The sequence below is a fragment of the Phalacrocorax aristotelis genome, chromosome 23 (assembly GCF_949628215.1).
Source record: "Phalacrocorax aristotelis chromosome 23, bGulAri2.1, whole genome shotgun sequence".
NCBI classification, from domain to species: Eukaryota; Metazoa; Chordata; class Aves; order Suliformes; family Phalacrocoracidae; genus Phalacrocorax; species Phalacrocorax aristotelis.
In genome coordinates this window covers 3,401,483-3,414,998 of record NC_134298.1, presented here as the reverse complement: position 1 = coordinate 3,414,998, position 13,516 = coordinate 3,401,483, and the positions used below count along the sequence as shown (strand labels likewise).

Here is a 13,516-nt window from a genome sequence, read left to right as displayed (position 1 = left end):
ACAGAGACAGAAACTGTTATTTTCTTGGGGATCTGAACAAAAACAGGCAAAAATACTGCTATGCACCAAGACAATATGGAGGGGAGTTACCCCAGACCCTGCTCAGACCCCAGGACCTTTCACCTCTGGGCTGAACCCTGCTCATTCCCACCTCCTGCAGCGTGTGCTAAGGATGCCCTCGCGTAGGGAGGTATCATTACAGGATTTTGCAGTATCTTTTGGCTAGGAATCCTCTCCCCTTTTGCCTCCTGCCCCACCTCCTCCTTCCAACCCTCCTGGCTGAATGCACATCTGGGAGCATCTTCCCCAAATGCATCCATCACAGCTGCATTCCAGCAGCAAACAAAACACCTGGAGATCCTGCTGGCCGAAAGTCTTCCGAGTCCTCTGTGGGCTGAGCCTGGGGCTACAGGAGCAGCTCGGCACAGCCCCCCTGGGCCCCACTGAGGCACTGCCCCTTACAGGCTCACCCCCCAGGCAGGAGCTGGGGGTCTCTGATCACAGCTCCCTCTCCCTGCCTTCCCCTGGCTCTCGCCCTGCTGCGGGCTCCGGATCGATGCATGACTCACGGCTCGCAGCGCTTCAGCCTGTCGAGAGTTCTGAAGTGAAGGGAAGCTCTGAGGCAGAGAAAGAAGAGACGAGAGATGCTGCAGCCCCTCTCCTCCCGCTGCCTCTCCCCACTTAGTCCTGCCCCGGCTGATTTTTTGCTCTTTGCTGCTGTGTGACAGAGGAAAGGCTTCGTGCTATTGCTTTCTCCCCTCCTCTGTGTGTGTATATGTGCGTGCATGGAGCTGAGCAACAATTTTTCCCCCCTTTTCATTTTTTTTAGCCTTTCCCTTTCCCTCCCCCTTTTCTTCTCATACTTCTGCTGCTGAATTAGCTGCCCACCTTTCCCTGGGAGAAGCCTTTAGAAATAACACCGGCAGCACAGGGTGGGTTTTTGGGGTGGTATTTCTTGGAGCCTTGCCCAAAATGGAGGGGTGGGGAGGAGGAGAGATGCCTAAATCCAGCAGCTCACATTCCCGGAGCAGGGAGAGCATCACCCGATCGGTCTGAAAGCCCCGCTGCTCTGCAAGACATCAGCTCTGGGGAACGGCATCCTTGGGCTTTACGCACTAGTTAACAGGCTGCGAGCTGCCTGGACTTGTTTTAAGCTCGCTCTCTCGCTTAATCTCGTCTCCGTGCAGCGTGCGCGCGCGCGCGTGTGTGTGGAGGGGGAGGACTTTATTTCCATTGGCTCTGCTTTTGCTGCCCACCCACATCTCTTCCACATCACCTTGGTGTCTCCCTAAATAAAACCAGCCCTTCTTATCGCACCAAGGAAATCAAGAGCAAGAGTTTGAATGGATTTTATATAAATATTTACCCCTACGAAGCTACTGCTGAGCTTGTGGGATAAACTCACAGCAGCTGGCCTGAGACTCTCCTTCTCTCTCCCACGCTTAAAAGGGTTTAATTACTTTCAAGAGGGGAGGGGAGAGATCTGGATCCCAGTTCCAGCTACAGACTGACCCAAAAAGCAGTGCCAGGATTTAACTAACTGTCCCTGATGGATCTGAAGGACAGCACCAGTGAGGGCAGCATGGGCAGCCTGCAGCCTTCCAGCATCCAGATTTTTGCCAACACCTCCACGCTCCACGGGATCCGTCACGTCTTTGTCTATGGGCCAGTGACCATCCGTCGCCTGCTCTGGACCTTGGCCTTTGTGGGCTCGTTGGGTCTCCTCCTGGTGGAGAGTTCAGATCGGGTGGCTTTCTACTTCTCCTACCAGCACGTGACCAAAGTGGACGAGGTTGTGGCAAACAGCCTGGTTTTCCCTGCTGTCACCATCTGTAACCTCAACGAGTTTCGCTTTTCCCGGCTCACCACCAACGACCTGTACCATGCTGGGGAGCTCCTGGCTCTGCTTGACGTCAACCTGCAGATCCCCAACCCGCACCTGGCTGACCCGGCCGTCTTAGCCATCCTCCAAGAAAAGGCCAACTTTAAGCAGTATAAACCAAAAGTTTTCAACATGCAGGAGTTCCTGGCACGGGTTGGCCATGACCTGAAGGATATGATGCTGTACTGCAAATTCAAAGGCCAAGAGTGCACCCATGAGGACTTCAAAACTGTGAGTATGAGCAGACACTCTGCTTTCCTCTTCTCTGGGTGTGTGGACGGTGGTGGTGTTGCAGGACCAGGACAGCATTGCAGGTCACTGGCCCACCTGTGCGGGCACGGTGCGACGAGTGAATGGTGTCTGCTGCGCTCTGGCACACAGAGGAGGAGGAGGCAGCCTGTTGAGTTAAAGTTTGTTTGCTGGAGTCTTAGTGGGGGGGTTACGTGGGGCCAGCCCTGCAAGGGGCTTGCAGCAGGTCCAGCCTCCATCCTGCATAAGGCCCGCGGCTCCCAGGCGGTGGCTTGGTGTCAGACCGGGGCATCAGATGGGTCCTGCTGAGCATCAGAGGAGGCTTGGGAGTCTCTTGCTATGGCCAGTGAATGTTAGCCAGCTGAAGAAAGTGGAGAGGGCTGGAAAGAGGCCAGCAAGAAAGGCAAGTGTTCGAGGACGGTCTGACTGATGTCCATTAGCCAGTTGTATTTCCCTGGGTGTTTGTAGCCTTGCTGAAATCGTGAAATTTTCTGCTTGTTCCTGGTGGTCACGGCTCATAAGTCCTAGTTTGCTGTGCAGTGTGGGCAGCAGCTGGGTCCCCTCCTGGTGCTGTGTTAGAGAGAAGGGGGTGGGGGGAAAAGAAGGGGAAATGAAATCAGGCTCAGCTCTGATCCCAGTCTGCTCTCAGGCTGTCAGGGAGGCAGAGCGAGCCGGGTAGCCTGAGGATCCTGAAGGAAGCAGACGCTGCTCAGTTTACAGCTTCTGGATGACACCCTGATGGCAGTGCATGCTGGTCTGGGTAGTTTGGCTGAGCTTAAAATAAAAATAAAAAGTAGGTTTCCTGGAAGAAGTGATGCCCCCCCATGTGCCGTTGGGGCAGGTGAGCGCGCTGGGCTGGGCAAGGGGCTGCAGAGGGGTCTCAAACCCCCAGGCTGGTGGTTTGAACCCCATCCTGGTGGTGACGTGGGCGTGTGGGCTGGGGACCAGGCTAAGTTGTACTTTGCTCTCAAGCCACGCTGGCCAGTCCCTTTGCACTGATTCAGCCAGTTGGGGGTTTGGTAATCCTGGAGTCAGTAACGCTATGGCTTTCAGATGGTTGTTTCTCTGGGGTCGATGCTGCTTGTTCTGCTCACTACTCACTGTCCGGCAGATAGGCAGGTGTCATAACAGGTTTTGTGGTTGTCTGGTTTGTCAGCAGGATTTTTGTCTCTTTTAAGAAGGGAATATTTTCTGTCTCTGCTGCTTTTGGATCTCCCAGCAAATGAGTCCAACTGACTCATGCTACAAAGTCATTGCCACCACCTGGACTGTGCTCTCGCTAAACGTCTGAGCAGGAACATATAATTTTATGCCTCAGTTATTGCCTGTGCATAACCCTGATGCCCTGCCCATTTCAAACTGGATATCCAGGCGAACTGCTCCTTTGCTTCCGCTCCTTGGGCAGAGGTTGGGCCACGCGGGTCGTGGGAAGGTATCAAGAAAGTCACTAGGAGAAGAGCTTGCTAAGGAAAAGCCATGTGTAACTAAGTCTGGAGAATGGGATAGAAAGGAGAAACAGATGCAGAAGTCCAGGGGATAGAAGAGTTTGGGAGTGAGGACAGATCCCAGCAGGATGGACAGACTTCCCCCAACTATGGTGAGGGTGTGGGGAGAGGGAGGTATTCTGCCTGTGGCCTTTCTGATAATGAAGTAAACACCAGCCAAAAGTGAAAACCTCAAAGCCACCAAGCAAACAGCACATTCAAAACATCTGCAGGGCTTAAAAAAGCAGATCTTGTTCTCAGATAAGACAGGGGCTTTAGCAGCCTCCCTGGGACATGGTGGGGTCTCATCTCCCCGGCCATTTCGTTCTTTGAGGTAGCTTCTGAAACAATGATTTTTTTTTCCCCATGGGGGATACAGTAGTTTCCAGAAGGACTAAACATTCCCTGTCTGCCCAATAAAGACTTGCTCTGCTAGAACAGGTTAGGGCCAGCTAGAAACAGATAGGATATTACAGGCTGACAGCGCTTGTCCTTGTCAAATTACTGTAGAGATTCAGAAACAGTGTAGTGAAATGCGTCAGTCCGTTCTGCAAAGCAACTCCCAGATGATCCAAAAAACAATGTCTTCCCAGCATTGCCTGCTGTGCCTTTCTAACAGAGGCAGGTGTTTCAGTCTCTCTGGCTCCAGGTAATCCCTCAGGTTATGGAAATCCAGGAAGCAGCACTCAGAAGGGACGAACCAACCCTGTTTTCCTCCCAGACTTTACCTCTCAGAGACAAAAAGCAGCAAAAAGTGTCTGCTTGAAAGCTGAGTAGGTCTTTCCACAGGGAACATGCTGTAAAGGTCTTTGAACTGCCTCTGGCCTGAATCAGAACTTCATGTCATGGATGAATTTTGCATTCAATCACCAACAACCTGTTGCAACTGCTTAGAGACTCTGTGACAGCCCATCCATTCTGCTGCATTACCAGCTGAAAAAGAGAAGCATCATCACCGAAGCCTGACTTCTTTCCTGTCAGGAAACGGAGGGTGTAAATCCCAGAGCAGTTTTGTAATATGTCATCATGGTGAAGAACGCTCTTTTTCTGTACTCCCCAAATTCATGCATCTGGGAGCAGAGGAAGCAGGAGTTTTGCAGTAGGAGACTGCATCAAAGCAGTTAACTCTGCAATAAGGTGCTGCTAAAGAAGTTAGCGCAGTATTGCCAGCTGGTCAGCTGTCCCTTTTGATGCATGTGTGTGTGTGGTGTGTGCAGTGTGTCCCCTGAATAAAGCACACCCTGCTTTGGCCGCATGGGAAAGCAGAAGCTGGAATGGCAGTGTCCTGGCACTTTTGAAAACGTGACTTTACCCTCTTTTCTTGTCCACTTCTGTTTTCAGATTCTCTGTTGCTGCTTTATTAATAGGATTTGAGCTGTGCTTTCCTGTTCTCTCTGTTCCTTCTCCCCAGGATGATGTCTAATGCTTCTCAGACAACATTTCCCCATATTATGGTCTGCTCAGAGGAGTGGGTCCCCTAAGCTCTTCTGCAGAGATACGTCCAAAGGGAACGGCAAGGTCTTAGCAGAATATGTGCTGATTCCTGAGCTGGCATTGCAATGCACTGAGCAGCAGATAAGATAATGCAGACCTCTGCTGTAGGCAAAGCAATGAAGAACAGAAAATTGGCAGAACACGCTTTAGCAAACCCATTCCCTTAGAGTATTTGCAGGAGGGAAGCCTGATAATAGCAGCAGCAGAGGAAATCCCCTCCTTTTTTTATGCATTGCTCCTCCTAGGAGGTCTCGGTTGAAAATGACCTCGCAGATGGCATTTTTCTGGAGGAGCTGTGCTCATGCTGCTCAACATGACATTAAGGTCCTCCCATCCTACTGCTGCTGAGCATTGTAAAGCTGTGGCTCATCAGCTCTAGTCACACCGCTGTGATTTTCTGGGTAGTTCTGTGAGTGTCCTGGAGCAAAGCCTCTTTCCTGGGCCTGTTGGTAGGGCTCGTGGTCCTTTGCTGTTCCAGCATGGGATGAACTGGGCAATGGCAGGGGAGCCTTGCGGGAGACTTGTGTGTGTGGCACAACAAATGCATGGGGCAATAGGGGAGAAAAGTCTGTGAAAACCCTTTCAGCCCATGGGGCAAATGTGGAATAGCTGATGGGATGACCTGGGAGAATGAGAGCAGCAGGGGCAACGGGCTATCTCAGTCCACCTTGCTGAGAAAATTGGCCCCCGCAGCCGAGCCCAGCCAGACATATTCAGACAATGGCAGTGGGTGTGCGTTCTGGCGTGCGAACATGTTTTTCAGTCGGGTCATTTGCTAAATGGAATGTGTAGCGTGTGCTTCCTCGCACAACCTACTCATTTCAGAGGTACCGTGGTAACTCGGCTTGTGCCGGCTATGCCTTCTTTGCTGGATGTCTATTTATTTTCAGTGGCCATGATAATCGAAGGGTATAACTCATTTATTTTCAATACACATTCTTACTAACAGACAGTGTCCGCATAATGGAGAGTATCTCGTGAATATTTCTATTCTGAGACACAAGTTTCTGTCAATCTATCTGTCTTTCTCCATGCATATTTTTTCTCCCATTCTTTCTAGTGTGCCCATGAGGCCAGTATTTAGAAAATAGCTTTTGCTTTTTAGACTAATTAGTCCATTCTAATTTTCTATTATAGAACTTACACTTTCCTCAAGAAAAACAAAATTAGGATGGTGTCCGCTTGACTCGGAAAAACATTATTTCTTTCTATTTAACAATTTTTCCGGAAAATCAGGACTTTTTCCAAAGTTTGCTCCAGAATCTGAGATGCCATAATGAGATCTGCAGTTCTGTAACACCTTTTACTCAAATAGATAGTTCTTGCACTAGGAGACCAAATCTTTGTGCAGCCTTCCCAGCCTGCATTATAACATCTGGAGTTTGCACAGGCTGTTGAGTTTTGGTGCATGGGCATGGGCACAGGAGGGAGTGCAGGGTTGTCATGTGGCTGTTGGTGTCTCAGTTGGGTGTCTTAAATGAGGTGGACTGCTCCTGGGTCACGTATCTGGCTGACGTGCAAGCCATATCCTTGAGAAACACAGCCCCTCATTCTACCCAACATTTGCCTGGACTAAGTTTCTCTCTCCCTTAAGCATTTAGTTTTAAAATGAGTGTGGTGGTGCTTCCTCATGGAGCTGATGGGGTTTGTGTTTCCTTTACTTATTACAAAATGGTAGGATAATGCTTCAAAATTTGCCAGAACATTTTATGGGAGAATGCCAGTTGTGATGAACCCCTGTTCATGAAAAAAGCTTCTTGGGTCTTGAATTGCTACTGGAGTTAAAATCTAACAAAGAGAAGGCTGTAGAACCTCAGTGGGGTCTTCTCATGGCAAACCCAATTTTAAGTCCTTTAATACTGAGAGTATTCACACTGGTTGGACTTGATGATCTTAAGGGTCTTTTCCAACTTAAACGATCCTGTGATTCTGTGGTGAAACAGCAACCATAGGACAGAAAATTCAGAAGTGCAGCTGTAGGTCATTCACTTGGGACGTGGGTGATCCCTGTGTGAGACATTGGTCTGACTCAAGACCTGAGCAAGCATGGTGATAAACTCTTCCTTAGCTTTCTTTTAAAAGGTCTGTGTTTTGTTCTAGGTTGAGCTATCTCTTGACCAGGCACACTCCCTTCCCTCACTAGGGGTTTGAGATGGGAAGACATCTAAAGGTTTAAGATATCTCAGATATGAGCACAGCCAAAGTATCAGAGACAGCTGGAGAACAGAGGGTTGTGAGTGCAAAGGGAGATGAGGCACAAGGGGGGCCCTGGAGGAGGAAAGACAAAGCACTTCTGTATGTAGGAGCCAGCTGTGGGCTCAGCCTTCCCTTGCCCTTGGCCTCGGCTTACGCCATGCACCTGGCCGCTTCGTTTGAGGGAGAGCAAGAACCACTCTTGTCTTCTAAGTGATTCCCATTCATCACAGTTATTCATCAGGAGGCCAAGTGAGAGCTCCTCTGTCCCCCCATCTGTACCACACCTGCTGAGGGAGTTGCACTCAAAACAGCATCTGGAGCTGAAGCAAAATACAAACACCGCCCTTGAGATGAGGAAGAAATGCTGAGCAAGAAGGATGTCATTAGATTTGCAAGGACAGAGGAGACGTTTGAGGGCTGCAAGGCTTTATCAGAATTTTCCTGTGAATTGCATGAGGCTTTCCTTTGCATTGAAATACCCCTGAGCCTGGTTTCTTGCACCTCAGCTCTTCTACCTGCAAAATGGGGGGGAAATAGCCTTTCTCTCAGAGTGACACTGAGAACTAAAGTGCTGGAAAGCTGGGGAGAGGCAAGGCTGTAAAAAACAGAGAACAAGGATGATAAACATCTTTCAGCCACCATGTTCTGGTGTTTCCTTAGCCTGTGGCTCTCTGCGACTAAGACTTTTCATCTCACAGCATCTACCTGACAACTGGTCTTGGACAGAGGTCTCCTGGGTACAGCTCACTGTCTGCAGTGGATGAAGGGGGACACCATGGGAAGCATTCAAAGGTACTTGTGCTTTTTCTACAGGAACCAGACTTAAATCTAGTCATGCCCAAAACTGTAAGCGAAGGCCAGGAAAAACAGGGAACTTTTAAAAAAACCAGCATGGTTTCCATCTGGAGAGGTAAACTGGAACAACACGGCTTGTCCTGACCTTCTTCCATCCCCCTCATGTAAGTGCCCCTTGGAGACTTCCTGACAAATAATAACCAACCTCCCAGATGTTCTCTCCTGCAGAATCTTTGTGCTTATCTGACCGAGTGCAGTGATGCCATGTGAAAAAACATGATGTGACTGCTGTAAACCACTCTGTGGGTTTACTCTAAACATGCCTTGCAGGGTCCTGACCACGACGGTTCAGTGTCCCTGATCCCCATGGAAGGCAATGGGCACAAAGCGAAACCAGCGGTCATAAAGTGAAACAAGAGTTCTCACTTGATTAAGGGAGAATGCAGTTCTGACTTCAGTGATGGCCTGGGTGGCCTCTTGAGGTCCCTTCCAACCTAAATTATTTTATGATTCTATAATGAAAAGCAGGTGCATACCTGCTGGGTCTTATCTCCTTTTGCTGTTTTTTGGGAGTACCATCTTTTCATGCTCGATTCCCTCTGTCTTCAATGAAAGCATGAAAAATGAGACCCAGTTTTGAAAGACGGTTACCTTCCCCTCCGTGAGCCTTGCATACAAGTTCGAGTTTGCATTACTAACCTAAAGAAATAAATTGCCCTGTAACACACTGTTGCTGACAACTCTGTCTGCATTGAGCATCCGAGGCCTTCATAGCTCTGATTCCACAACGAACCTCTCAAGGGTTCTCTGAGCAAGCCCCTGGCCTTTTCCATCTCCTGGAAGCATCCCTGTTTGGTTCAGGAGGAGGCAGAGGAGGTTTCCTGAAAAATACCCCTCAAATCCATCAGTCAGCTCCTCTTGACTGAGAAAATGTGCCTCGCAGCTCCTGAGGAGCACAGCCGGCTGCACAGCAGCAGTGACAGTGAGGTCATCTGAGGCATCTCCATCTCCTCTGGCAGAGCCCAGCGTCTGTGAGTCCCTCCTACGCCTTCACAAAAGCTTTCGTTAAAGGAATTTATACCTGGAGAGTCAGCCAGACTCAGCTTGGCCAGTGCAGCAGAATTGCGCATTAATTGGCTGTCAGAGGGGACGCACGGCCAGGGTGCAGGCAATAAAAGGCAGTATATTGCCCAGATGCCGTGATAAGGTAGGGCCAAGCGTGGTGCCAGGTGGATGTGTTGCTGCAACTGCTATACCAACTCCATACAGTACTCATAAGGTATAGAAATTGTTTTGCCTACTGGGCTGATGTGACCCTTCATGCAGGTTTCGATAGGAAGAACTCTTTGGAAATGCAGATCTATGAAAAGCTTTCTTGCCTACAAGGTGACCAAAGCCACGAGAGAGAGGGGTGGTGGGAGGACACAGGTCTTCCACAGGGAAGAAAACAGTAACTGTAGCTATATTTTCAGGTTGCAAAAGTCAGCAGCTGTTTGGCCACCTGAATCTTCTGAAAAGTTAAGAGAAAAATGCCTTAAGTATATTCTCTTTACTGAGGGGTAAGGAAAACCTGAAGTAGTCTTCTAAAAGCTGGTCAGGATTTCCAGACCTGCAAATAGCTCTGAGGAAACCTCATAGGGATCACAGGCTCAACAAGCTAAGATGGAAAATGAGCTAGATGAGGTGGACATGCCTGATTCCCATCTGCCACGGATTATCTATGAGACCAGCACCAGAAAAACAAAATTGCCTCTTGGAGGTAAAAGAGACTGTGAGTCATTTGAACAGATTGACATCAGTATGCTCAGGGCCCATCAAGAAACAATTTCCATCCAGCCATGAATATTTACAGCTGAAGCACATTCCATTATTTGAAGAAAAGCTGAATTGTTTTGATCATTTGTTGCTGTTGAAGAAAGGATTTAGCCTGTGTGTTAAGTCAGGGAGCGTGAAGTGAGGACGTGAACGGTAATGGAAAATGCACCTATATTTGCTCAGGGTGGGATAGATGAAAGGAGGTTGAATCTGCACAAGGTTAGATTTCCAGGGAGGAGCCCATCACAGGGGAACCTGGGCCATCAGGGCTTTTCCATGTGCAATAGAAGTTGCTCAGTTGTCTGCTCCTGTCACATGAGCCAGCTCCGCAGGGACAGGAATTTGAAAGGAAGATCAGAAGTGAGGAAGTCTGAGCCTGATTCCAGGCTCTGCCCAAGTGGTGGGAGCTTCACACCAAGCCTTTGGGCTTTTCTCTCAGTCAGTCCAAAGGTTGTTCAGATCTCACTTCCAGTGAGTTTGTTGGGACATGGGAATTTGTCCTGAGGGAAATCGATAGTTCCTTCCATATCTGAAAAAAAACCAACCCAACCCAACCAAACAACAGGTTGAGGGCCAAAAATTTGAGTGGGACAAAGTTTTAGCTGCTTTTAAAATCTGAATCTCCATGATGCTGTTTCAACAATATTGAAGATTATATATAAAAGAATGTAATACATAGTTGGGCATGAAATGAAAAGAATTAAAAGAATAAAAATTTAAATTAATTAAATTAATTAAATTTAATTTAAAAAATTAAAAGAATTAAAAATATGTTTGCCTTTTTAAAGGTTTTGACATTATTGGAGGAAGAAAGTCAAAACAACCCATTTAGACATCTTCTTTCATGTTTCACCTGTATTCTTTCCAAGCTTTCTGAAATCCGACGCTCATGAGGTGGAGGACGGTCATGCAAGGGCTTCACTTTATGGGACTGAATCCCATAACAGTGATTCAAACTGTTTGTTCACCTGAACGTTTGAGGGAAATTAATCTTAGGCCAGGAGAAAAGAATAAATAAACCCATGCAAATGCTCTCTAGTGACTTAACTGCATGTTCTGTGAGCAGGATAATTTAAGGGCTCAAATCTCTGCCACCGTGATAAGTGACTTACTTCCCCCAGTTCAAGTAGAAAATGATGAGCTGAAGCCCTGGTACAACAGAGAGGAGAGTATAATTGTCATGTGGGATCGCTCAACGGTAGGCAAGAAAACATAATCGCAGTGTGCCATGGGCAGGACAATAAAGGATGGAATTAATTGCAGAGGAGAGTTAATGACCCAGTGGGAGGAATTAATGTAAGCTTAACCCTTAATTAGCTAAAATTCCAAGACCACACTCCACTGCTCCCTGGCACTAAATGGATGGTATATATAGAGACATCCATTAAAGCCCCTGTATTTCTTCCACAGCCACCTGCTATGCTTTGGAAGAGCAGCCTGTGTGATCCATCTTTGCCTACCATGCATGAAACGGCAGCGTCAGTAGAGCTGTTAACTCATCAGCAGTTTTCCAGTGATGGAGAAACCTGTGAGAGCTGAACGAGGGTATCAGAGATGCTTCAGCTTGACCTCAAATGTATCATAGCATTATGTTTTGGGAGATGGGAGGGTCTCTAAGCCACCTGGAAAGTGATGATTTATTTGCCGGGGGGGCCTTGGATTAGAACAGAAATTTTGCCACCATGTTTCTTGTTTTTTTCACTGAAAATATGAACCAGAAACACACTGTGAAGTCTGATGGGAACTGCAGTTTCCATTCACCGTATTCCCATTTTTCTCTGGACACACTGGTTGGATTATCTCTCCCAGAATGTAACACGGTGTCTCCTCTTTTGCTAGGGAGGTGCTGGCTGGTTACAGCAGTCACACAGTCCCGATGTACTAATTCCTTTCTTTGAAGCACTTAATGTTTGGGGATTCTTTTTTTCTTTTTTTTTTTTTTTTTTAATGACAAGAAACAGTGTTTTCCCAAAAGGTTTTGTGAAAACTGCTGCTGTGGTAGATTCTCAAGCAACATTCCCATCTAAACTAATCTTTATGTAAAAAAATTGCCCCAGTTTTCATGAGTAGCATGACCAGACAGGGTGTGGATATCATGCCCTCATTAAGAGAAAGAGTTGCTGTGCCTCATGTTAAGGTTCATACTTCTTGATTGAACTGTATTTTTTTGTACTGCACCCTGGTAATGAATCCCACAGCCACCATCCCTCTACAGATGCTCCAGGAACACTATAAGTGGCCATTAAATAACGCTAAATTGTGATGGAGCATCTCCTGAAATACATGTGACATCCGCAGGAATAACAAATGAATTTGTTTCTGCCAAGGCAATGACACCGGCTTGCCGTTGAATTAACAGGAGCGCTGTTGGGTGCTCTGCACCGACTGCAACGGGTTCCTTGTAGGGTGCTTGTAATTACAGGGACACACTGACAGCAGAGGGGGGCCATGAGTGCGAAGATGCAATGGCATAGGTGGCTGTTAAGGATGAGCTGTGGGAAAAAGCAAGTCCCAGGCTGACAAACCAATCCTATTTCTATTGAAACCCAGTGGAGTTTGCCTTCTAAAGCCGTTAATGAGACTGAGATCATGCGGTTAGCCCCACAGTTGCATCCATCCCTGGAAAAATCATTCTCTTCTCATTATCACTTGGTAGTACAAAAAGACCCTTAGAGGTCAGTCCTGTGATGATGTCTCTGCACATCTGCATCTCTCCAGGGAAAAACAGATCAAGAAGGAAAGGATTTTTCTATGATGTTCACGCATGATTCCAGAAAAATGTGCCTAAAGGACTCCAAAGTTTCTAAAAACTGTTTCTCTGCTGGGAACTTTGGTGTTCAGAAACTTGAGTTACACCTCTGCTTCTGTTGGCGTGTTGTGTCATGTTAAGCCATGGCTCCCAGCTCCTTGTTCTTAATTGGTGCTGTGTATCTTGAGGTGCTGTGCAGGGTGTGAAGGGCAGGTTAAATGAGGTGGGAAAAGGAATTGGGGAGAGCGCTAGAGGCAGAGGGAAGGTGAGACAGAAATGGGAGAAAACTGTGTTTATGGCATGAGAAAGCAGAGGTTCGCTCAAAGAAAGACAAATTCAGATCAGAAACAAGCACAGGTTTTTGAAACACAGATTGATGAGTCTGGACTTGGCCTGAACATTTCCATTGAAAACTTTCCATCAGAAAATGCTTTCTGAATGCAAAAAAAATTGCTTTCCTAAAGTTATGCTGACTGGGATGAGATTTCCCATGAGAAAAATGAAAGCTTTCTGTCCTAAAGCATTTCTGTTTTCCATGAAAGTAATTAAAAAAAAATCTCACAGCAAAATAAAATCATGAAACCGTGGAATGTCTCGTTAAGTGGATTTCTGATTTTCAGCTAGTTCTGAATTAAGTAATGGAAAAAGTCACCTGGAGCTGGGGAAATTTCTACCATGTGGACTCTCCACATCATGCACTTGCAGGCCAGGTGCACCCCAGGTTCTGTTCCACATGGGGTTTGGGACGAAACCTGGAGCATGGAGCTGGGGGGTGGCTGAGGGGGCTGGGGGGGGGTTAGCCTGGAGAAGGGGGGGCTGAGGGGAGCCCTTCTCGCTCTCTGCAGCTGCCTG

At 47.6% G+C, this 13,516-nt stretch overlaps 1 protein-coding gene across 2 annotated transcripts; it reads left to right on the top strand.

Moving 5' to 3' along the window:
• The first annotated feature begins 1,117 nt into the window (after positions 1-1,117).
• On the top strand, positions 1,118-13,216 carry LOC142067851 (acid-sensing ion channel 2-like). 2 transcript variants are annotated; one of them, XM_075116836.1, is made up of 3 exons: positions 1,118-2,113; positions 8,004-8,097; positions 11,326-11,399. In XM_075116836.1, exons 1-2 carry the CDS (start codon positions 1,550-1,552, stop codon positions 8,067-8,069), a joined length of 630 nt encoding a protein of 209 aa, XP_074972937.1. In that variant the 5' UTR covers positions 1,118-1,549; the 3' UTR covers positions 8,070-8,097; positions 11,326-11,399. The 2 variants fall into 2 exon arrangements, with proteins under 2 accessions (XP_074972937.1, XP_074972936.1); XM_075116835.1 differs by lacking the exon at positions 8,004-8,097 and having other exon boundaries at positions 11,326-13,216.
• The last annotated feature ends 300 nt before the right edge of the window (positions 13,217-13,516 follow it).